This window comes from Phaethon aethereus (assembly GCF_964289735.1).
Source record: "Phaethon aethereus genome assembly, chromosome: 5".
Lineage (NCBI taxonomy): Eukaryota > Metazoa > Chordata > Aves > Phaethontiformes > Phaethontidae > Phaethon > Phaethon aethereus.
In genome coordinates this window covers 32,026,410-32,053,003 of record NC_138579.1, presented here as the reverse complement: position 1 = coordinate 32,053,003, position 26,594 = coordinate 32,026,410, and the positions used below count along the sequence as shown (strand labels likewise).

Genomic DNA, 26,594 nt, shown 5'->3' with positions numbered 1-26,594 from the left:
ATAAACTTCATCATCTTCATCTTTTCTTAAATGTTTTTAGACTCTTTTCTTGGTCAGTTAGGATTAAATATAGCTTTTTTTATTTTTCTTAAGAAAAGGCGTCAGCATGACCATTGCAACAGTTTAAAAAATTGTAACGTATATTAAGCAGTAAAAGTAATGCAAGATAAACTACTCATTTATTTCCTACCAGTAGCAAGCTGGTGCTTGCTGGTAAGAAAGGAAAATATATACGTAATTTTCAAAGCTCTAAGTGGGACCAAGAAAAGTAGAAAATGAGAAAATTTCATTTTGAAAGTCATGATGCTACATAACTTTATAAACACTTTGAAATTCATTATTTGAATTTAAAAATATTTTTGAATACTCTAACATAACTACACCCAAGATGCCTTCAGATTTATGAGTCACATTTGATTCACTTGTAGCAATCCATTTTAAAAATGGGTTGGAGAATGAATTGAGGAGCTGCAGGAACTTCTAAGAAAATATAGCAGCGTACACATTTCTAAGCCTTATGCTTTTTTTACATACTATGAATTTACATGTTTGAATATTTTTCTCCTCTCTGGATAAAGTGATTACATGCAGATCACTCTTCCATTCCCCCAGAAACAGTCTGATTAATTTTTAAAGAACCATTCTGTCATTAGTTATGGATTTGACAGAAACAAAGACAGCTGAAACACATTAATGTAGTTTCAGAAAGCGGTGGGTGGAAGATAAGCAGAGTCTGAAACTCTGGGACATAAATGAGTCTGCACACAAGAAAAGAGAAATGTGACAATAAATACAGGTAAAGTGGTGGAAAGAGATATTTACTGGTTTACTTTTTTTCCCTGGTAGAAGAGAACAAATATCCCCACAGACAAATAACCCCTTCCAAGTCATGTTCTTGTTTCTGCAGCTTCTAGCTGAAATTAGTCTTGTAGTCATAGTGGTTCACTTACCTGTCTGTACTACAAACTGGCATATAATTGAAGACATTCAGCAAGTATATATATATTCCATGAAGAACAAATGTGTCACACTATTTTTTTAAACAAAAAATCAACCAAGAAATCCAAAAACCATTTTTCCCCCCTGAATATTTAATTCCATAAATGTATTCATGGCTTTTTGTTTCCTTCTTGTATTTAACAAACATTATTAGTTGATCATTACCTAAAAACACGGACAACAGTTGACAATATGCTATTCACTTTTAGCCACACCGCTAGTCAGGGAAGTCTTCAACAGCCATTTACCTCCCCCCATGCAGCTGCTGCCCAGAGCCTTCCTGGGCTCATTGTACTTGGAAGCCCTGGACATGGTTAGTACTTGAACACCACTCGTGAATCCTTGACATCACACGTAACCCCAAATAATCAAAACTCAGTGAACATCAGACTATAGATACCAAATAAACTAGTAGGGAAGAAAAGAGTCTGAAAGTAAGACTGTAACAACTGAGAATGTTGCCTAGAATATTTACACAAAGACAGGAGACCAGAGAAAGAAAGTCAAGTGACAAAAAGAACTGAAAGTCCTTCTTCAGTTTTCAGGAAATGGACACCTACGTTTCTGCGACCTTAACTTGGACTAACTTCAAAGAAATGACACAACTTGAACTGTAGAACACAATGCTTTCCTTAATGTTGATACAACTCAACATGCACAAGCAGATTGTTTATATTTTTATAACTGACATTTAATGGGTTTTGTGCCTCAGTTATTCTTCCATGCATATTAGATCTTTAGTAAATCACTAAGGTCTTCAGTAAATAATTTCCCCAGCTATATAGCTGGAAACACTGTTAATAAAATTCAAAATTGTTTCTGCAAACATAAATAAGTAAAATTGATTTTCTGATAGAAAGTAGAATTTTTCTGATATAACCACTAAAAACACTTGCAAATATTTACTGAAGTGCAATCACAGGTATAAGAAAAGGCATTGCCTTCAGCTGTGTTTCTTTTGGTGAACTGATAAAGTTATTGAGCATCAAGACTACATGCTAAATATTTACTGCATTAGTTTATTTTTAGATGGTTTATTAATTTTATAAACTATTCTTTCTATACCTCCAATTGGTATAAATTAATTTCAGAATTATACTTTCAAATATTGCGTGTATCACAAGAAAGCTCAAAAACTCTATCGAAAGCTGCAAAAAGTTCTTTTTCATCTATGTATCAGTGTACTATTCACAGAGCCAGTCCTACAAGCTAAATAAATATGCAGTGTTGGGTACAATAGCAGCATGGTCCCTCAGTAGCATGGCCCAGAATTCTTTTTTGGACAATTCTCTTCAACAGGATTTAGAAAAAGGTTGTAAGCCTTGTGTAAATCACAGTACAAGCAGACCAGCAAGTGCCAGTCCAAACATTTTTGACCCCATGATAATAAAACAGATTAATCTATTGAATTTGCAGATACCTGCCACAAATCACTCACTGAAACACTCCAAAAATTCTCGGGACAGGAGTCCAGGCAAAATGGTTAAACTTCCAGGAGTCTGACTGTACTTCAACAGTTGACACAGTCCACTAGGATGGCAGAAGCCACAGATTTCTTTTCCTGTTCATTACCTTATTTCACAGAATTACAGAATGGTTGCGGTTGGAACATCCTCTGGAGGTCAACTGGTCCGACCCCCTGCTCAAGCAGCACCACCTAGATCAGCTGCCCAGGACCATGTCCAAATAGCTTCTGAGTATCTCCAAGGAGGGACACTCCACAAACCCTCTGGGCAACCTGTGCCAGTGCTCAGTCACCCTCACAGTAAGTGTGTTTCCTGATGTTCAGATGGCACCTCCCGTGTTTCAGTTTGTGCCCATTACCTCTGGTCCATGGCACTGGGTACCACTGAAAAGAGCCTGGCTCTGACTTCTTTACACCCTCCCTTCAGGTATTTATATATTTTGATAGGATACCCCTGAGCCTTCTCTTCTCCAGGCTGAAGACTCACAACTCTCTCAGCCTTTTCCTCACAGAAGAGATTCTCCAGTCCCTTAATCATCTTAGTGGCCCTTTGCTGAACTGCCTCCAGTAGCTCCATGTCTCTCTTGTACTGGGCAGCCCAGAACTGGAGACAGTACTCCAGGTGTGGCCTTACCAGTGCTGAGTAGAGAGGAAGGATCACCTCCCTTGACCTGCTGATGCACCTCATGATACCATTTGCCACCTTTGTGGCAGGGGCACCTTGCTGGTATGCTTTAAAATATTTCTGTTTTCTTTTTTTAAAAAAAAAAAGTAGTGACTAAACTCCACAGTAATGATTAAACACAGAAACATGTACAAAACATGCTTTGTATGAAACAGGATAGAGAGATGGCTACTCATAGGATCACTAGGAAAACAGCTTGGAGACCTCACACAAAACAGCTTAATGGAGAACAAACCAGATGTTCTAATGCATAATTAAGACTTAATTAGCTGGTGAAATGGCTCATATGACTCTTAAAAATGAGCTGTATTAGTCTTCTAAATAGCCAGCAGACTAACTCAAAGCACAGAACTTGAATTTCTTAGGGATTTGAGAAAAGCACAGCAGGACACAGAGATACATCCAGGTTAGTGGCTTGGTCTCATGAAGGGATTCTTTTAGGTGCAAATGTGCCTTGCCTCTATTCTTGGAGTCACACAGCACACAGTGAAACACATCACCGGTGCACTCATCACAGTTTCCCCTCCAGTGGAACCAAAAGTTGAAGCTGTGCACAGGACGCCGCACGTGCAAGGCAGACAAAAATGTACCTCCTGTACCAGAGAGAAAAATGTATCTTTTCAAAGCTCCCCAAGCAGTATGCTTCCTGTGCACGCACACAAATCTGTAGAAAAGTCTGCTTGCATCACTCCCAGGCATGTGGTACACACCTAGGACTAACACCTGGTGCAAATTTCCCACAGGTGATAAATACGCAAAGATGAACATATGCTCCTAGACCTGCAACAGACTGTACGAATAAAATCCTGGTTCCTTTCTTTTTGCATTTTACTAGTCACTGGGGCACCAGATTGTCCCTCAGGTTCTTGGAATGCATTGGTAAACATTATTAGAAGGTGAAGAAAGTAGTAAAAGGCTCTTCAAATTCTGAATACAACCAATATAAAGGAAATCACTGAGAATGGAAGGTGAAAAGTACTTTGGCAAAGAGCAACTACAGCATGAGAGTTCACATTTCTCAGGGAAGATAGGAATGAGAAGAATAAAATGAAAACAATGGCCTTTCAGTCCTCAATAATTTGAGTTGAGAAAAGTCTAAGGAGGAACCCAAATCTGCAGTTCCATTAAAAAATTAGACAGACTGATTAAAAAAACAGTAAGTGTACTAGAAGACTGAACTAGGCAAATCATGTGGTTTTGATTGACCTCAAGCATAAAAACAAGGCATTCAGAAAGTGGAGACTTAGTTTAATTAAGAAGGCTGAGTGCAAAACACCACAATAAACATTTAAGGCCAAACCAAAAAAAAAAAAAAGGCACAAGAGACTGCATTAGTAAAAAGTATCAGCAATAGGAAGTAATAATTTGACTACAGTTGTATAGTCTTAGACACGTAACAAAAGTTTGCCTGCTAGTCTGTGGAGTTATCAGTGATATCAAAAAGGCTAAATTTTCAGATCCGTTTCTTCATCAAGCTTCATTAAAAACACCACCAGAACAAAGATGACTAATCCAGGCCAGAGAAAAAGAAATCAGAGTACTCATACAAAGTAGATGTTTTCAAAAAATGACTGAAGAACTTCATCTAGCATTTTATAAGTCAATTCAAAGGAATTTTAGTACCTTTGGCAATTGCATTTGAAAACTCATGGGTGAATGCAGTAAGGTAGGAATTAATTAAAAAGCATTAGATATAAAAATCAGGGGAAAAGAGAGCGATCAGGGAATTACAGACTGGTCAGATAAACTTTCATCTTAGAAGTACTGTCTCTTATTTATCAGATTTCTTACATGAACCTGGCAGACAGGAATTACATGGCAAATGAGATATATAGAGAGATATATATGGTAAGAAGAAATTATTGCAAACCAAAGCTAACTCCTCTGATAGGATAATGTGAGCTGTACACTTCAAGGGGAAGCAGCAGAAACTATGTGTTTTAATTTTGACACGTCTTTGAATAGTTTCACATGACATTCTTAGAAGCAAATTTGACATTTCTTATCTGAAATAGTCTTAACAGAGACAAAACTGATCAGGTGACTAGTCCCAGATGGAGCACTTTGCACTGTCAGATAGCAGGGACATGCTGAAGAAGACCGGGAAGGGCAGGTTCCAAAGTGGAACCTGGTTTTGGTCCAATTCTTTACAATGACTTCACTGATTGTCAGGATGATGCGTCAGCGAAAATTCTTACCAAATTTTCATACTATATGAAATGGAGATGGATAGCAAGTGCATTAAGAGACAGGATTAAAGTTCAAAAACATCTTCAAAATAATGGAGAAGTGACTTGAAGAAAAGAGGATGAAGTTTTACAGGGATGTGTTACTGGAGAAACATTTTGAGAAAAGTAAGCATGGAGAACAACTGGTTAACTAGCACTTCTTCAGAAAAGGATTCACGGGTTACATGCTGAATATGAATGAACACATAAATTTTGAAAAGATCAAGAATAATGCTAGGAAAACTGATACTGCTTCTCTAAAAACCATTTCTTGACATCTCACTCCACCTCTAAAAGAGTCATTAAAGAAATAGATGCAGGCTCACATCTGGAGGGCAACTATTATGTTAGCTTATTGACATAGGCTTGTTTAACACAGATCTTAATCCCGTACTCAACAGCAGACCGGCAAAACCAAATGACACAGATGAAAATTTTACATGGAAACAGGTACCTATTAACTTCCTCTTACCAGCTCAGGGCATTAAAGTCAGTTGATTTCACCTCAACTTTGGCCTTTTTTTCATTTACCTGCGAAGTTATTTGGTTAGTTCATGGATTGGGACTTGCGGGGCCAGGGAGGGTATCACCAACTCTGTAAAAATATTTTATTTATTCAATATATAGGCCAATTACACTTAGTTAGATTTTACATGATCAAAACTATTCCATCATATAAAAAAAAGTTCAATTTCATACCTCACTGTCAATCTCTCCCTCCCTCTCACCCTAGAACAGTTCCATCTGACAGTTGGTTGCTACAGTGCAAATCAGTATATACTAGGTAGTGAAAAGTATATTCATGTTTTTTAAAATGGTAAGTACATCACTAACCAAACTGTCTCTTATCACAAACATATTTGCTTATGAATGTCCAAGTATTAGGAACAAATTATTCCCAGAGGCCAAATGTTAGGTTGTTTGTTGTCTTTGTTTAAAAACAATCAGAAAAAACAATCGATCAACCAAGCCACCAAAAAAACCAACAAACCAGAAAAAAAAGAGATGCCCCCATGAAAATTTTGTTTTCATGTATTCTATCAATTGTTCACACCCACATCTTACAACACATTTTTCTTGGTGTCTAGCTTATCATCTGTTATCTCATGATACAGCAGATATAATCCATTTGGCAAGTGTTTTCAACTAGCAATAGCAAAAATCTTGTATCAAAAGGTGGTATGTCAGCTAAAAAAAAAAAAAGATTGCATGTCCAGCCTCAATGATTCTGTGTGATTCTGCGATATCTGCTTAAAATACAATAGACAAGAAAACAAAGTATTTTGCTTAAAACTTTAAAAAAAATAATATCTTTGGGATCAACAAAAATGAAATTCTACTATTAGAAACACATAAGCTAAGCAACTAGGTGGAACTGCTACCTGCAACTATGTTTAGTTGCAGCTCTCTCATTAGGCTAAAACTAGCTTCTATTTGTGGTATAAACAAACTCGTAAAAATAAAATGTATGTCCTTACATCTATTTTTACAGATGTCCATGAGCAACAAAAAAACCACCACAAAGACAGAAATTTGGTCATGCTTATTTTTCTTTATCAAATGAAGTTTCTAGAAAGGATTTTTAAATTATTTCTTTCACCATAAAAAATTGATTCTGCTGGACCTTCCATACTATTATGGATGTTACAGTGAAAATTTCAAAAAGTGAAATATGTGCACTGCAAAAGACAGCAAAGCAGCTTCATTTTTCACACTCTCGAAGTGACATATCCCAAATTCACTGCCTCAGCAGTCGTCCTGAGTTGATTGTCTTCATCGAAGCTAGTGCGAGGCTGTGTTTTGGATTTGGGATGAAAAAATGTTGATAATGTGCTGATGTTTTGAGTTGCTGCTAAGTAGTCAAGGACAGTCCAGCTTCTCGTGCTGGGCTGCCAGCGAGCAGGCTGGGGGTGCACGGGGAGCTGGGAGGGGACACAGCCAGGACAGCTGACCCAGGCTGGCCAAAGGGATATTCCATACCATAGGACGTCATGCCCAGTATATAAAGTTGGGACGAAGACGGAAGGGGTGGAGGGACGTTCGGAGTGATGGCGTCTGTCTTCCCAAGAAACCATTACACGTGATGGAGCCCTGCTTCCCTGGAGATGGCTGAGCACCTGCCTGCCCATGGGGAGTGGTGAATGGATTCCTTGTTTTGCTTTGTTTGTGTGCGCGGCTTTTGCTTTCCCCATTAAACTGTCTTTATCTCAACCCATGAGTTTTTTCCCTTTTACTCTTCCGATTCTCTCCCCCGTCCCACAGTGGGGGAGTGAGCGAGCGGCTGTGTGGGGCTTAGTTGCTGGCTGGGGCTAAACCACGACAGCAGTATCAGTCACTTTTTCATTGAGCTGCATTAGTCTATGTAACAGGTATCACACTCAATATATATTGTTGGGCAGGTGTGCTCCAAGGTGCTCAAGGGACTTCTTAGAGCACAGCCCACATCCCCAGGCCTCCAAGATCACGGCCATAGCACCCACCTGCATCTGAAGCTGGGAATGATTCCTGGACTAGCATAGAAGAAACATAGAAACTGTTAATGTACATTTTACAATGTACAAATAACATTAGAGGTAAGCTATGCACTTTCAAAATATTCCAAAATGTTTTACACACACATTTAAACTATGTTCTGTCCCTTGTTCTATTTCTAACAACCTTATAGCCAGTCTGCATAAAGCGATATTATGCAGTGAAACTTTAGGAGAATAGTGGGAAGCCATTGACAATTTCTTTTAGCAATCACGTATTAATATAATGTATTTGCTCATCTTTCTTTATGTAGTACTTTAACCTCATTCAAGATGTTTTAGAGAGTATCGTTATTAGTAATTTTGAGTGATTTCTCTGTAAAGTCACACTAAAAAACTCTAAAAAAAATAAATGTAAATGTCATTTTTAAGAACCCAAATGCTCCTGTTTCATTAACGATATAAATGGTTTATATTATTTTATGTTAATGACAATTCAGGTAAGAGATATGTCCAGTATATGCTTCAGGCCATGTTTTTGTCATTATAAGGATTCCAAACAAAAACATATGTACGTAGATAACTTTTATAGCTCTTTTTCACTAGGTGCCCTTCATTTATTGTCCAGCTTGAGCAACCCAATTTACTACAGGCCAGCCTTCAGTACTTACTTTCTAGAGAAACATTTATTTGCAGAATTTTTTCCTTCACCTATTCAGTGTTGCATGATTTTAAAAAAAGCACAAATTGTCACCATGTCTTGACGTGAAACTGCAAGAACAGAAATCGGACCTTTCATTACATATATTCTTTTGTCTGAAGAAGCATTCTACAAAATATTGTACAGGCCCATTTTCTGTATTAGGGCCCTGTATCTGCCTATATTCCTATTACCAAAACCCTCGTTTTCCAAGCAATAAAAGAAAATTAATTCCAGAATGCAATTCAGCAAAAATAAATCCTAGTTTAAAAATTGTATTTCAAAAGCAGTTTTGTTAATTTCTTGGAAAAAATGTAGAAGAATCCACCTAGTTAACATTTACAAATCTGACAGTTTTCCTATGAATCTGAGCGTGCTTAGGGTTTAGGGTTTTTTTTCACAAAATCTACCACAGTCCAAATGTATAATGCAACCACATAAATATTTGTACAGAGTTGTCCTCACATATAAGCAACACTGCACAAAATATAAAACTATCACTTTACTACACAAAATAAGAGAATTAGAAACTAAAAGTATGAGTACTCCTTTCTTGTGTAACTAAGCTATAGACACAATATATTCTAAAATTAACAAAGCATTAATTACTATCACTATAATTTACCAAAATGATCATATTAAAAACCTCCTATTAGAAAAGTGTACAGACATATTTTCAAAGGAGTTGTAATTCAATCTAACCATAGTTTTCTGGAGCAGGTGAGGTTGTGTATATACATGCAGAAAGAAATAATTACTATAAAGTGTCTTTAAAGTGCCACAGACTTTTTTTTCCTGAAAATTCTTTTTAGATGCACATCTATCCTTTATATGATATCTTCATTCAAGTTTGCCATTATCAATCTCAAAGATGACAATACTTTGTAGTAGAATTTAAAGGGGGGTCTGTTCTTTTGAGGTTTTTTATTGTCATTTAGCGAGGGGGTATTTTAAAAAACAAAAAGGGGAAAAAAACCCCACAAATTGTGTTCTGTCTAAAACTGTGTATTGGAAAGATGCCAACACATCAATCTGTCATGAGAAAGGGACAAAAAAAAGTGATCTTGCTCATGTAAGAAAAATGCTAGTTAGTCTAGTCATGATCTGCCTGTAAGAGTCATAGCCCAGATCCTAAGATGATAGGAGAGACAGTGTGATGAAAGACATTTAGAATAAATAACAAATTTAAGAAAGCTCCTTAATATTCTATCAATATTTAAAAATTTACATGTAACTAGGGAACCTAGAAACAGCTCCTTTAATTTTGTCTGCTGACGCAAATTAGAAAGCAAAAGAGAATCTAAGTATGCACAACGATGATTTGCATCCATTCAACCTACTAATAACAAAGCTAGATTTCCAATGGATTTGTCTCACGATTGTTTGTAAATTACTATGTAAAATTTTCTATGCTTAAACCAGTTGAAATATCTATCTCCCATATGAATTCTCTGCAACCTAACAAGCCTGAGCTCGAGGATAGCCTACCTTCAGTCAGGTTAGTTGCCTCCTTATTCCACCCAGATGTTGGTGTCTGAAAAAACAGAACCAAATTCTCCTTGATATTACTAGTCTCCCATCAAATTTGACTGAACCCAGTCAACAGAAAAAAAAAAGGGGGGGAGAAGGGTATGACAGAAAGAAGAAGATGACAGAACATCAAATGCGTGGTCTTAGATGTAGAAAACCAAGATCTAGCTTCTTTTAGTAGTGCCCACTCCACCTGCCTGTCCCCATTCCCCCACTGACCTTTCAGAGGAGCTGTGCACTAAGCTAGATCAGATAACTGACAGAGGTAAAGTTAAATGCATCCTTCAGTGCTACATACAATATTATTCAGTTCAAAAGAAAAATTAAGTTCTCTGAAAACCAAAACACATACTGAGAAATTATTCTAATAACTATTTGTCCTGGTTTCAGCCAGGATAGAGCTGGTTTTCTTCACAGAAGCTAGTGTGAGACTATGTTTTGGATTTGGGATGAGAAACTGTTAAAAATGTGCTCTTACATGGCAGCCGGGGAGAATGGCCCTACCTGGAGTCTCTGGCGGAAGGCACCAGGAGAGACCAGAGGTCAACCTTTAGGGTTTTGGGAGTCAAGGATATCGGGGATCTAAGTCCCACTATACTCCAACTGAAAAGGAGATAATGGCAGCATTCTGCCTCTGAAAGGTTTTTTGTGGAGGAAATGCAGAATGGTACCTTTGCTACCCTCTATCATAACGTTTCCTCCTTCATCACAGTAACTTTCAGTATTTTGAACACCCTTGGGTAGTTAAAATACCTCTGTTGCTACTTCTGGGGAACATTGTTTCGGTTTTGTCTAAGGTTAGCAAGCAATTTAAGAATATCACCCGGAGATCTGCCCCAAGGCTGGATAGTTATGAATGGCAGGGTGTGTGGAACAGCATGGGCAAACGCCTGGGGCGGTGGGCACCTCCGGTGTTTTGGAACTTCACTCCCAAACAAACGCAGAATCCTGATAAACTAGCAGAATATCTGGAAGAAGTATGCTGTCAGCCTGGCAGCTCCAAGGAGACACAAATCATTGCAATGTGCTGGGGCCTGGCCCATGCCTACCGAACCCTATTTAACACTATGCAAAGGGGAGAGGGGCTCTCTGGGTCTGATGGCAATGTGGCAGGCACTGTGACTACTCCAACCCTCGTAGCAGGCACTGCCACTACGCCAGCACCACATACCATCTCCCCTGCCCTGAGAGACTGCTATGATGGATGAAGCCCAGAGTCATGGACCGAATGAACTCCACAGATGTTTTAGAGTGATGGCCCATGGACTCAGAAAGTGATATCTGTGTGTATGTATTAAAAGACAGGAAGAGTAATAGTGAATAATTGGAATGTATTGAAAAGTGTAGGACCCGAGCATGACGTAAATGGTATGGAATAAGGGGTGGATACTGTCCTGGTTTCAGCCAGGATAGAGCTGGTTTTCTTCACAGAAGCCAGTGTGAGGCTGTGTTTTGGATTTGGGATGAGAAACTGTTGATAACGTGCTGATGTTTTGGGTTGTTGCTGAGCAGTCAAGGACAGTCCAGCTTCTCGTGCTGGGCTGCCAGCGAGCAGGCTGGGGGTGCACGGGGAGCTGGGAGGGGACACAGCCAGGACAGCTGACCCAGGCTGGCCAAAGGGATATTCCATACCATATGACGTCATGCCCAGCACATAAACTGGAGTTAGCCGGAGGGGCGGAAATCGCTGCTTGGGGACGGGCTGTCAATCGCCAGGTGGTGAGCAATTGCTGTACTGGGCATCACTTGTTCTTGTAGACTCCCTTGTCAGTATTATTATTGTTGTTATCATTGTTGTTTCTTTCTCTCTTTCTGTCCTATTAAACTCTGTTTATCTCAACCCACAGGGTTTTTTTTTCCTAATTCTCACCCCCGTCCCACTGGGGGAGGGGGAGCGAGTGAGTGGCTGCGTGGTGCTTAGTTGCCAGCTGGGGCTAAACCACAACACTATTACATGAAATAATGGAAGAATAAATTATGTTTGAATCAGATTAAAAGGCTGTCCAGATTAAATATCTCCATGTGACATAAACAGTGGGACTGAGTGCACCCTCAGCAAGTTTGCAGATGACACCAAGCTGAGTGGTACGGTTCACACCTGAGGGGTTGAATGTCATCCAGAGGGACCTGGACAAACTCAAGGAATGGGCCCATGTGAATCTCCTGAGGTTCAACAAGGCCAAGTGCAGGGGCCTGCACATGGGTCGAGGCAACCCCCAGTATCAGTACAGGCTGGGGGATGAAGGGCTTGAGAACAGTGCTGCCGAGAAGGACTTGGCGTGGGGGGGGGCTGGTGGATGAAAAGCTGGACATGAGCCAGTAATGTGCACACGCAGCCCAGAAGGCCAACTGTATCCTGAGCCGATTACGAAGCAGTGTGGCCAGCAGGTCAAGGCAGGTGATTCTGCCCCTCTACTCCACTCTGCAGTACTGCAGCCAGCTCTGGAGCCCTCAGCACAGGAAAGACATAGACCTGTTGGAGATGGTCCGCAGGAGGGCCACAGAAATGATCAGCAGGATGGAACACCTCTCCTGTGCGGAAAGGCTGAGAGAGGTGGAGGTTGTCAGCCTGGAGAAGAGAAGGCTCCAGGGAGACCTTATTGCAGCCTTTCAGGACTTAAAGAGCTCTTATAAGAAAAATGGGTACAACCTTTTTAGCAGGATGTGTAGCGATAAGACAAGAGGTAAAGGTTTTAAAATAAGTGAGGGTAGGTTTAGACTAGATCTAAGGCAGAAATTTTTCACTAGATATAAGGAAGAAGAGAGTGGTGAAACACCGGCACACATTGCCCAGAGAGGTGGGAGATGCCCCATCCCTGGAAAGATTCAAGGTCAGGTTGGACGGGGCTCTGAGCAACCTGATCTAGTTGAGGATGTCCCTGCTCATTGCAGGGAGTTGGACTAGCTGACCTTTAAAGGTCCCTTCCAACCCAAACTATTCTATGATTCTATGAAGTTATCCCATCTGACTTTTCACTTACAGCCTGCCTATCTCCAACACAACTTTTTGTTTACCCAAGTCCAAAAACAAAGGATGAATTTTCCACCACCGTTCTGGGTACCTGTTCCAGCACTGCACTACGCTCCTAGCAAAGAAGTTTTTCCTAATGTCCAGTGTGAATCTCTTCCAAACCATAATTTGCTGTTACTGCTCTTTGTTTCACCTTCTGTCACCAGGTAGCAGAATTTATCTCCATCACCTTTGTAACTTCCCTTAAAGAACTTAGTTCAGATCAAGAACGAATTCAGCACCAGAATACAGCTCAGAACCTACTCAGTTCTGCGACAGTTGCCAAATAAAAGAAATCAAATGGAAGGAACAAAGAGGAGGTTTATATTGGATGATCATTTAACGTAGATTAAGAACTGAAAGTCAACACACTGGCATTTGTTCGTATGTTTGAAAATGTGTCATTCTGTGGGTCAAGTTCAGATGGCATGAAAACAAAAAGCATGACCATAAATACAGACTAAAGATTGACTAGAGATATGTCTCTAGATGTAGAGTACAAATATTTATCTTCCAAATTGTTGGAATTTTCTGCCTACTAATGTGTTACCTGGTTACCTGAACTCTTTCTGCTACCATGACATACCAAGCTTCTTCCCTCACCCCCCTAAATTTTTTGTGTAGGACAGCCAACTCTTTAGGAAAAAACACAGTGAAAACTATGTGGTTTTGGAACTGGACAGATTCTTACTCATACTCTACATATTTTGCTGCATCCCTTCTTTTCAGTGGTAGGTATAATAAATGAAGCAGAACAACTGCATAAGTTCACACATATTGCAAGTACCTGAAAGGTTGCATTTTATAATTTTAATGTACAATTTTACCACTTTCCTAGATGTAGTCGATTTTGGGTGGCAATATGAAATTCTCAGACAGATAAGATCAGCACTTAGAACATTAGCACACCTAGAGTTATGTCATGTAATCAGACAGCAAACCTGTAATGCAAGCCTTTAAAGCCGATGCAGAAGGGGACCGAACTCCAGAGGAAAATGTGAAAGTTATTACAGTTAAACTGAAAACAGTGTTGATAACTCATACAGTCCTCCTTAGCAGCGGGCTTTCCTTCACCCTATCCCATTAATCAAAACCACAGTTTTAAAAGTTTAAACCCTTTGTGGCCCAAGGATCTATGGAGCTTTCAGGACTGTTTCAGTCTGAATACAGACCCTAGCCTAGCATCCATACACTACATAAGGACTTACGTTACATAATTTATGGCGCTGCAAAGAGGAAGTGTATGGTATACTTTACCATTATGGTCCACGCACATTAGTAATTTCTACTTTTATGTAAAAGAGTTTCTGAGGTGGTAGAAAAAAGATAAGGCAATATGAAAGTTGCTGGTTTTAAGTATAATCATCTTTTAGGCAGATTGCCTCCTAGCCAGAATGTTGCTCTCAGTCCCAGCTGTGTCTTGTCTGCACTTTTGCAACTGACAAGATGCTAACACTTGAAAAAAAAAAATTTCTCAAGGTTGACTTTCTTTTATTAATAACTCAGAGATGAAATAGAACATGCTTTCAGACTGCACAGGACATGTTCAGATAAGGTTCTTTTAAAGTGTACAAGAGAAAGGTTAGAGCTGGCAACTGTGGTCATGGTTTGCAGCTTCTCTTCATATACCTTGTGCTTAAAATTACAATGGAAAGACCTTTTTATGCCAACCACTAATAAAAGCCTTTAAACACCTCTTTTGTTCTCTTAAGAAACAGCCAAGATGCAAAATAGATGAAGTACATTCACATTTCTTTTTTTTTTAAAGAATAAAATTGTGTATTTGATAAATTTAGATCCAAACAACCAGCTATGTTCTAGCTTTAATGTTCATAACACTGTTTCTGAGCTGATTCTGACTGCAGAAGAGGCACACACAACAGGCTATGTCTATGTAAGACAGTCACAATACCCATTTGCATGTAGCATGGTGGGATAAGTGAAAGCTTACCTCTTGATCAAGTTTTTCTCAACTGAAGAAAATGGAATTACAAGGAACAAGCAAAAGGAGGCCACAAATACATGAGGACAACAAAGTAAAAGACAGCAATATACACTGAAATTTATGTCTAACTTCATGTCTATGCATTTATCACTGTAATATGTCCACACTATTACCTCTACATTATAGTGTGATATACTACACTACCCTTCTAACCTCCACACATTGTTCCATCAGACAAAACTAGAAGAGGATTTAGAAAGCAAAAATCTGCATCATGAAATAGCTGGCCTGAAGTGCATATTTCAATGTTTTATAATATAAAAGTTCAAAGACCGATATGTACAAGCTATTTTCATCTTATACACAGTTTTTGAGTGACAAAAAATCTGTCATCGTCTTAGACTGTTACATGCATAGAAATACTTAAAATGAAAAAGTCTCCAAAAGGAAGAGATCATTTAGCAGTACTAAAAGTCTTGTATGAGGAAAAAGAAAGTTGAAAGCCTATGAAAGAAATCTGGTTCGGTCTGCCAAATCCTGAACATTCAGAGGGATGCCACAAGCCAGGAGAATGTAAGCAGAGGTTACGTCTGGGCAGAGCACCAAGAAGTTCATGCTGGGCATCCAAGTTTACCCCGTGAGTGCCCCACTAGCCAAGCACAGAAAGGCATTCTATCAAAAGTCTCCTCTCACAAAGCAGTAAAGCACAATGAACGTAACATATATGGAAAGAAAATCACTGTCAAAGATGGAGTAAAAGATATCTCAAAAAAAAAGGGATTTTTTTTTTTTTATTTATTCTCATATAACCCGCATTCTTCTGGAGTTAGAGACATGATAATAAAATTCAGGTAGTCTTTCTAGCAGAACCTCTACGAGCAACTCTGTGTAAGAGACACTAAAGACTGACATTGAAAATTTACTTCAAATCTATCCCACAACTGACAATTTGACATTATGCAAAAATCATACAGTAGCTCCAGAAGACAATCTGAAAGATAAGTCCTCCTCCAAGTAGCAAGAGCCAAATACAAGTCAATTGCTAGCACTGACTAAAGACACACACACAGCCACGCCATTGTATAGGGAGGACTAATAAAATATTTCTAGAGAATAGATCACCTACACTTTGCATAAACACTTGAGAGAGAGATTTTGTTTATATACTTAATTGCATCCATACAACTGCAGTAGTTTTACATCACGTCAACATAAACCTGTCTGATGTCAGCCAGAGGGCAAAGTGAAAAAGTTAGTGATGGCCTGTAGCATTGTACAGAAGTAATTTAAAAAAAAAAAAACAACCTAGAAACAATGCATGTGTTTATCACAGGTTGCTACAGATAAACAACTTTTGGTCCCACAGTACTTAATTTGTGTTTATCAGTTGTAATTTTTAATTTCACACAGCCATACCTTAAAAATTCCACAGATGTCCTTAAAATAATTGCTAGCAGAGTTACTAAAAAAAGCAAATATACATTTGGCAAAAGTTTTTAGTTTAAATAGTTTCATATACAAAATACAGTAAAAAAATAAGAAACCAAAAGTAACAACATGCAGACTTCAAGAAGTGTGCTTGTTTCCTTGCAGGTTAACCACAGCATAACACACATGGCAACCATACAGTCAGACTTCTCCAAACACAGCGGGGGCGGGGAACTAGATAAAAAGAGCAAGTACTTTTGGATGTTTGTGAGGGATTTCCAGAAATCATGGGAAAACACCTGTGGACAGAGTCTGCACAAATCAATACATGGATTTGACACATACAGGGTGTTTCACACATAATCCACGGTACAGATCACCTGCGTACAAGCAGTAAACCCACCGCACTTCAGGACGCACTGGGCTTACTGTGAGTTCTCAGGTCATCCATGTGGTTTATGCCCAGCAAATCTTCTGTCGGACACAGAGTCAGACCTTGGGTATTTCAAATTCACTGAGCACATGTCATACTATGTCCACATATGCACTCTGTCTGGGAAATGTTGCAACTTCATTAATAAATGCCATCCTTTCCCTGGCAATAGAGCTTCATCTCACTGGCAACAAGGGAAGCATCTCATATACTTATTCATCTTCTGCATTTTTTAAATCATTATGGACACCATATATTTCCTGAGGGAACCATCAGTAGGACTAACACAAGGTCAACACAAGACTCCTTTTATAATTCCTTGAAAAATTAAATTGTCAACTGCTTTGATTACAAGCCTACCCTCTATCCAAAGCTCCATCTTATTTCTTATTCTGTGAGAATTCATTTGATAGCTTTTAATCTTTGGCAAGGAACTTCTCAAATGCTTTAGATAAGTTTGTGGCATTAGACCAATTTTCCTCATCTGGATCTGTGACAGCATAGATAACAAAGTTAGCATTTCTTAAAAAAAAAAGTTTCTTTAAACAAATTCAGACTGACTAATCAAAGTCATGCTTTTCCTAGTGTTTTCTCACACATGCTCCAAACGTAATTTCAACTAATACTGTTACATACACTGACTTACAGTTTCCAGGGTGGAGAATAATAAATGTAAAGTCAATAAAAGATTAAACAATAAACATCAAAAGTCTCACTTGAGTTTATCAGTGAGATCATCAGAAAATGGAATATGTTTATATGCATAATGACAAGGCACCTTGTGTTCCTCAAATGAAATTTAACAACTTGGTGTTTTCACAACACAGGCAGAAGGAAGAATTCAGTGCAGAGAAAGACTTACTTCAGGGAAAGAAGTTTAATGTTTTGTTACCAGTGTACACCAGTTACAGACTCCGTGAGAACGTAACTTTAACAAACAGCACATCTGTACTAACTTTTCCAGAACATATGAAGACTGTGGCTACAGCCAAAAACGCAGTGAATATATGAAATGCCTGCATCAGTGTGCTTGATTGAAGGTGTATGAGTTTTGATCAGCCTGGTAAAAACCTGCCACAGTTTCTCTGTTTATCCGGAGGCTACAAATCTTTCCTTCTAGGATACTATTTACCCTGACTCCCTATCCCAGTCCAAAGGAAACTATTTCATTACCACCAGGCCCTTGTTTATTTTAGGAGAGTTCGTAGATGGGGGGAAGGGAGAAAAAAAAGATACATCATCCATAAGAAAAACCCCATACGTTTTCCATGGCTGACTGAAACCCTTGCAGAAACGGTTAAGCATATTTTCATGTTAACCTTCAGAAAAGCACCTTGCCTCACTCAGACCACAGGTTTACAGATTCTGGCCTCAGAAAACCAAACTAAGCTCATTTTGTTTTCCTAATTTATTTATTTAAGTTTGATTTCCTGTACCAAGGACAACAAGAAGCACAAGTGGATGCATATCTGTTCCTGAATGTGTTTGGTTCGATTCTCAGGGACAAATTACGTACAAGAATACTTTTAAAGGCTCTTGGCTTGATTTGTGACAATTTTCATAATTTAACACTGAATAACTCACATAAAGATTAACCTGGGCATGGTATTCCAGATGCAGTATGCCACTTGAACCACTTTTTTCTTACTTTTCTTTTTGCCTTTTCCCCTTCTTGAAATGGCCTACTTTCTGATTATTACTTTTTTTTTCCCCCCCTACTGTGAAATTTCAGAATTATCCAAACCAGTGAAATATCTACAATACTGTTTTTATAAACCAGTCGGAACTACGCATGGCCTATGCAAATCAGATTTGGTTTCTTGTATATGTTGCCTGTGTTTCCTATTCCTTGCAACTTCTCTGCCTTCAAATGCTGAAGGCCTAGCCAGCGTCTGATCTTCACTGCTGACCTAAGGGCTATTTTATAAAATCCCAATTCTCAAGTCAAATAACATTGCATCATACATTTGTTTGAGAATTCAAAGCTTTCAGAACTTGGCAATACCACTACGGTAGCCCAACACATCATATGGGAGGTATAACGGTGACAAAGAATTAGGAAAAACAGAAAATATAAATAATAACTAGTTTCCCCTTTGTTTTAAAATAGTATGAATTTGCATTAAAATTTGTATAAAAATTCCTTCCTTCATCTTTTGCTAGTAGAAAGCCAAAGTCTTTGGTAACATGATCATTCCAGACAATTAAAAATATGCCACTTTCCTACTTAGTGTCCTTTGCTTTACACTTTTGCCCTGCAGAAGTGGCCTATTGTGTGCAGCTAACCCAGAAAGGGCAATAATTTAAACTATTTATCTTCAGAAAACAAAGACTGTATTTTACAATATCCTCCCACTGTTCTTGTGGGGGAGTCAGCCTAGAAGTCAAACACTGACACACATTTTGCAGTTGATCCTCATTTCTTGTCAACAACACCATCATTTAAATTCTAAAATTCCATTTCAACTGGAGAAAAAATAACCCCACGTGAACAAGTCTCCAGTTTTTCATGTCACTGGTTCTAAGACAGACAAACAAAACATACAAACTCAAAGGCAGCAAATTTCGTTGTCTTCAGAGCAGTTCTTAACAGATTTAAAGGTGTTTGAATTTATGCCTGAAACTGGTATGTACCATTTCATATTCAGATTTGTCAATAACATTTCCATACAACTATCTCAGGATGAAATTCCTGAAAAAATGCCTCTCATGGACAATAGAAAAAAAGACACATTTTGCTCATTCCATTTTTCACATTGTATAAATTAGATTGATGTAATTATACTCTCTACCAAAATTAGAATACCTAACCTTTGCACTTCAGATGCTGTTTAAAGTCCACTAATGTAAATATATGCAAATACATGTTTATATCTAAATATAAGTATTTAAATTAAAATAAAACTGTTATTCCTATGTATATTACATGCATGCACATGTATATTATATATGATTTATATATCAAACCACCATCTAAAGACATAGAGGTATGGTGATTTTATACATATATACACACATGCATACATAAATACACACACACTCCTCCTCTACATTAACATCCTAACACTCAGGCCAATATATGCTCCATGCTGCGCACTTCGAGAAGCTTAGTTCAATTTAATATAAATTTTGAGCAGCACTAAATTAAGTTGGTGTATAAGTCTGTGCAGAATAAGGGTGACAAACATCCTGACTCAGGTATACCCACATTACCATGAAAAAGGCTCTCCATAAACACATCATCTGACACTGAAGAGAATTTGGCACAACCCTAAAAATAAGGTTGTGTACAGGAGGACTGCCTAAATATTTAACAGCACAGCACAGAGACAGAGTTGATTTTAGCAGTCTGACATGACAGCCACAGAGAAAAACAAAGTCACATTTTCTCATCCTTATATACTGCTAAACCAACCCAGACTTTGAGGCAAAATTGTTACTTGATAGGCCGCTACTTTACAGACCCAAAGAAACTTGAAAATAGTGTGAGATTTCAATAAAATATTCTTTACAGTATAGTCTCCTGCTTGATTATGATAGGCAAATACATCTTTCTCATAAAATGAAGACTAAGCAATGTTTTGAAACATTTCAGGAAAAAAAAAAATTATGACTACAACACACAGTTACCTCTTAACAGTTCTAGATACCAAGTAATTATTTTTAAAAGTTTTAAATACTCTGCCAGTATGCTGAGTAACTTTGTATATGCAAAACATCCCACCGCATTCAGTGAAATGATGTGTGTTAGTAGAGTCATGTATACAGACATACTTGCAGGTTTTAAGCTCAAAACAGAGATTCTGAGGACTAAATAACATACAAATTAATCTGCAGAGCGGAGGAGGTAGAGGCCACAACCTGACAAGAAAAAAAAAAAAAGAAACACAAAAGCAAAACCAAAGCCTATCTTTCTTCCAGCTTTCTTTGAGCTGCTTCCTTCTCAACAGCCTTGGAAAAGCAGAGATTTGGGCTCTGAGAAACTATGACTAGAAGAAAGTTCCTCATTCAAGTTTGCTCTGTAGTGAAGCAGCGAAATGATGTTCTCGTGTAGTCAGGAAACTGCAGCAAATTAAAGTGTTCAAAATTTTTATGTCAATACTTACACAAAAGAGTCTGACTCTTTGAGCACAAGCCAACGCACTTATTTTTCTCCAGACAATGGTACATTTTTAAGAAGTTTGGATTAGACTCAAGTTTATAGAAAAGCCATGAAATCAGTAAACTACTCAAGCACAAAAAATGTAAACAGTGCATGCAACAATCTTAACGTTTCCATTATTGCTGGCACAACAACTTATGAATGGTGAAATATTAAACGTATTTAAGTCGTTTCTGATGTACATGTGACCAAGTAACAAGTTTTGGCCTAGCTTTGAAAGCAAATATGGTAATGTTAAACAAAAAGGTAAGCCTTTCTTCAGAATTGAATTTAATAAAGCACGCAAACATCTCTTAAACTACGAAAAATACAAAATTTAGAAATGAAAATGCATATTTCATACTTTTTGGAAAACACTTCATTAGCTGCTTTTTTTTTAAAAAAAAAAGGAAATTCTGCTATTTAGTGAAGTTCAGATTGATGGGATCTATAAACAGACATAAGGCAAAGCTATCAACTTTAAAAAAAAAAAAAAATTCCCTGCCTGAAATTATTTTACCTCAGTAAAAACAAGGGGGGGAAAAAGCCGAACTTTTTCCATTATAACCCTTCTGAATAGTCGGGGGTTTTTTGTCCTTTGCAATCACTATGATACTTTTATGTGGGTCTTTCACACAACAAACGCTGATTAAATAAAACTTCATTTCAGTATACAACATGATTGTTAAAACACAGAAATGGGAACAGGCGAAGGACAGCGGAGGTTCAGACCCAAGCGAGGTGGATTTTAGCGTGTTGCGCAAATCTCACCAGACTCGCGGTCAACTGTGCTTCGCGATGCTACGGCTCCCGGGGAGCAGCGGCGAGTGCCACCCCCGCAGGCGGTGCCACCTTTGTTCCCGGGGCCACCGCAGCAGCCGGCCGCCGCTCCCCACCGAGCGCCCGCAGCGCCTGCCGGCGGGGGCCGCGTCGGTCCCCTCCCGCGCCGCGGGCACCTGCCCGCTCTCGGGGCTGGCACCCGGCCCCAGCCTGCACCGCAGACCCCGCTGCCCCCGGCGCGGCGCCCACCCCCGCGGCCTGGCACGCTCCCACGGGCAGGGGAGGTGGGAGGGCTTGCGCTGACCCCAGGCTCACAGCTCCGCTGCGCGCCGCTTTGAATCCTGGGCTCTCGGGGTTGCTTTTTCCTTGTTGCTGTTTGCCTTTTTTTTTTTTTTTTTAATTTAGTGGAAAGTTTCCTCTCCCAGCAGAGACCGGGACAACGCGCAAACTGCCCCAGGGCGCCGCGCTGCCATCACAGCTGACAGGTTTCTACCTCTCCTCCCTCCGCAGCACTAAAAAGCAGGCAGATAGATCCGGCTGGCGGTTGTTTATAATAACAGCTATTAGTACAGCTAATTGCATCTATTGCCAACAAAATGAAAGTCAAACTCGCATACAAGCATCCCGCACGGAGCCTCCTCGGCAACCGGGGCCGCGGGAACAGTAGGGGAAGAGTGGGAGACCGGGATGAGGGGAGCGGGCCCGGCGGCAGAAGAGGGGAGGCGCAGGGAAGTTGGAACCGGACTCGTTAGCCCCGGAGCCGAGCCGCCGGCGGGCCGGGGAGAGGAAAGTTCGCAGCCACCGGCAGCGCCCGCGGGCGGCGGATCTGGGAGGCGGCGGGAGGGGGCTCCGTTGAGGGGGGTTTCTTCTTACCTTCTGATCGACGATGGAGCAAGCCATTTCCCGGACGTGGGCGAGGCTGAAGTCCCCCGAGGAGTCCTGCAGCAGCAGCACCGGCTCCCGGCTCAGCCCGATCTGGAGGTGGAAGGCGACGCCGCCGGTGGCAGCAGCAGCAGCCCCCGGCGGCGGCAGCGGGCTGGGCGGCCGGATCAGCGGAGGGGCGCTCATCGAAAACTTCCCGCCGGAGCCGAGGGGTCAGGGACGGAGAGGGAGAGGCGGGCGCCGCGGCGAAAAGTTTGCGGCCGGCCCGGAGGCGCTGGGCGAGTTCCCCCGCGAAGTTTCAGGGAAGTCCCGCCGAGCTCCTCCCGGGTGAAAATGGCGGGGGGGGGGGGGCGCGGGGGACCGGCGAGGATGCAGACAGGAAAAGGCGGCGAGAGAGACGCGAGGGGGGAGCCCGGCCCAGCGCCGCCGAGGTGGTGCCGCCGCTCCGGCTGTTGGCGCTGTGCGCGGCGCGGGGGCGGGACGGGCCGCGCCCTCCGCCGGGACGGGCCCGCCGCCCAGCTGGGTCGGGCCGCGCCGCTCCGCCACCAAACGGCGGCCGCGTCCCGACAGGCGGCAGGGGCTGACCTCGGCCCCGCGGCCCCCGGGCCGGCCAACCCACGCAGGGCCCGCTGGCTCCCCTCGCGGAGGGGCTTCGCCTCAGCCATCTCTGGTCTCCCCACCCGGCCCAGTCAGCGGGCTGCGGTGCTGGGGCGAGGAGAGCCTCCTCTTCCCCGGTCACCTCCTTTGGGCAGTACCTCAAAGCCGCCTTCATCCCGCCTTGCCCGGTCCTGTGCGCCCTCCTGGGCAGCAGGTGCAGGAAAATCCTGAGCGGACTCGGGGGTGTCTCTCGCTGGCGGGCAGCGCGGCGGCCTCTCCCGGGCAGGGTGGCGGCAGCTGCCCCGAGGACGGAAAGAAGAGCCAGGGGAGGGGGAGCTCCGGCCTGGCCCGGGCTCTTCTGCCTGGCGTCGGCCGGCCGCTCCGCTCAGCACCGTGCCGCCTCCTCTAGCAGCCCCCGTAGGTTCCGGGGAAGAAACAAGAGACAGCTCGCACCCGTCTCTAAAACAGCTTCCAGCTTCAGGTGCGGTCTGTGCTAAGAGGGAGCTCCCCACCCACCTAAAAGCAGGATGAGTTACTCTACCCAGCTGTCGGGATCTGTGCAAACTCTATCCGTGGGCACAAACGGGACCGATGGCCGGTAACGTTTAGTCTAAAAAGCCCATCCCGAACCTCCCCCTGGAAATCTGTGAAGGCGATGGAAACGTGAAGTATAAATATTTTAGGTACCAGCAGAGAAACTCTTAAGCGATATATATGGCACCTATAAGGATGGCAGTACTAAATGTATGTTTGTAAGTACAGTGGTTTATCAAATTCTTTACAGACTGCTTTTTTGACCAAATGTACAGCGGCAGCATTGTTTCGTTTTGATCAGCTGTCTTATTAGGACCCATTTTACTATTGTCAGCTTGTTTCCCACCTGGGATTTGCACACACACAGCATCTTACTGTCAATATAATTTTTTAACCTGTTTATTCTTTGGTGAATTTTATTTTGGAATTGTTAGATTTTAATTTGCATCTTCTACAGACTACCAAATCTGATGAAAATGTCAGCACTCTAAAATGAGGTGATTCCTAGTCCCACTTAATAGACTTTTTCTTATCACACTGGGATAATAATTATCTTTGACCATACTCTTTGGCTTTGCTGTTGAAAATCATACTTAATTTTGCTGTTGTCTGCAGTATTTCTTTAGGAATGACTCAGTTTCAGGACAGTTGTGTACCCTGGCTATGCTGCTTAGCGTTGTGATGGGCTGTTTCCCAATAGCTCCCCATATACTAGATGTTTTGGTACTTGGGTATTTTGGATCTTCTATAATCCCAGTCAAAAACTGCTGAGGCATTATAATCCCATGGCCTAGCCAGTTTTTCTATATGGGAGTCAGCATAGAAGAACTGTGAGGTCCTTGTGTGAATCTGTAGCAGGAAGGGCATGTGAAGTCCAGGTGCCATCCCTGAATGACTGTCATAAGCTCACATGCAAGGCCGGAGCCATATCAGGTAGCTGGTGGTAGTTGCTTTTTTTTTTTTTCTTTTCTGAGTGCTGCAGTTTCTATTTCTCTGCTGTTGAAAGAAGCATACTAGAAGATCCCACAACCATAACTTCATTGATCAGGTGATTCCTGAAGGCAGTAAAGTGTCATAAGTGTCAGCTACTCTGAGTGCTGCTTCTTTAGAGCTCACTGTGGCAAACACAGATGTGTCTCTGGTGGCAATAGGGGTGGTGAGTTGTCCCCCTTCTCTCCTGCCCTTGCCATATTTAATTATAGGGTCACATAGTTGAACATTTCACAACATGAGTCACATGATGACATTTGCTTTCAAGGGAAAGAGTGGAAAAATGACAACTGTATATGACCTTAGCTACTATACACTGTACTATGGCTCTTCTGCAACTCTTAAAATAACCAAAAAGGAGAGGTATCTGTAGCAATGCTGAGAATTATATACCCTTGGTTTTATCATCTATGTGAAATCTAGTGATAGAGCTCATAGGCTGTGAGTCAGCCACAGATCCATGTCCTCCGTGCAGACATGGGCACAAGTTTTTTTCCAAAAAGAAACATCACACTATTTTTTAAAAGTTGTAGGTTGCTGAGTCATTTGATTAGTGTATTGGCCATGTTGAATATACCTTTGTAATCAGAATAGATGAGGGCAGGACATCTTCAATGCTGTGTCAGCCAGTTGTATACAAATGCTATTTATAAAAGGATTCAGTGAAATCACATGATGTGATCCTGCGTACAACCTGGCCTGTTGTGCTGACTGAAATGTCATCTTTTTCATGATCCTTCCAGATGGGAGAATTATTGCACTGATGCCAGGGAGGGGAAAAGACCGTCCACAGCAGTCTGTTCTCTTCCCTGTGACCTGATACAGTGTGCATGCCTGGTTGAGCCAATCTGTACATGCACAGTTGGAAAAACCTCTGGAAGTTTAGGTTTTACTGCTTATTATTTACTACTTAACCTGTACCAGTTAAGCAGTACATTAACTGCCACATGAACTTGCAGGGAAAAAAATGAGTTTGCCTTGCATAGAATCATAGAATAGTTTGGGTTGGAAGGGACCTTTAAAGGTCAGCTAGTCCAATGCCCTGCAGTGAGCAGGGACATCTTCAACTAGGTCAGGTTGCTCAGAGCCCCGTCCAACCTGACCTTGAATGTTTCCAGGGATGGGGCTTCTACCGCCTCTCTGGGCAATCTGTGCCAGTATTTCACCACCCTCAGTGTGAAAATTTTCTTCCTTAGATCTGGTCTAAATCTACCTTCTTTTAGTTTAAAACCGTTACCCCTTGTCCTATCGCTACAGGCCCTGCTAAAAAGTCTGTCCCCATCTTTGTTAGAAGACCCCTTTAAGTACTGGAAGGCTGCAATAAGGTCTCCCCAGAGCCTTCTCTTCTCTGGGCTGAACAACCCCACCTCTCTCAGCCTGTCCTCATAGGAGAGGTGCTCCATCCCTCTGATCCTTTTTTTGACTTCCTCTGGACCGTCTCCAGCAGGTCCATGTCTTTCCTGTGCTGAGGGCTCCAGAGCTGGACGCAGGACTCGAGGTGGGTTCTCACCAAAGCGGTGTAGAGGGACAGAATCACCTCCCTCAACCTGCTGGACATGCTTCTTTTGATGCAGCCCAGGATATGGTTGGCTTTCTGGGCTGTGAGTGCACATTGCCGGCTCACATCCAGCTTTTCATCCACCAGTCCCCCCAAGTCCTCGGCAGGGCTGTTCTCAAGCCCTTCATCCCCCAGCCTGTACTGATACTGGGGGTTGCCCCAACCCATGTGCAGGACCCTGCACTTGGCCCTGTTGAACCTCAAGAGTTTCACACGGG

At 41.3% G+C, this 26,594-nt stretch overlaps 1 protein-coding gene across 2 annotated transcripts in view; it reads right to left on the bottom strand.

Moving 5' to 3' along the window:
- Positions 1 to 22,898, bottom strand: part of PRKD1 (protein kinase D1) — a gene marked incomplete at both ends in the record, with an annotated part of 141,697 nt that extends 118,799 nt beyond the window's left edge. The window contains one exon of one of the 2 annotated variants that reach the window (XM_081999829.1): positions 22,689 to 22,898. In XM_081999829.1, the coding sequence (XP_081855955.1) occupies positions 22,689 to 22,883 (195 nt within the window). The remainder of the gene's footprint in view (positions 1 to 22,688) is intronic. The other variant, XM_081999830.1, reaches the window with a different exon arrangement.
- Between the last annotated feature and the right edge of the window lie 3,696 nt (positions 22,899 to 26,594).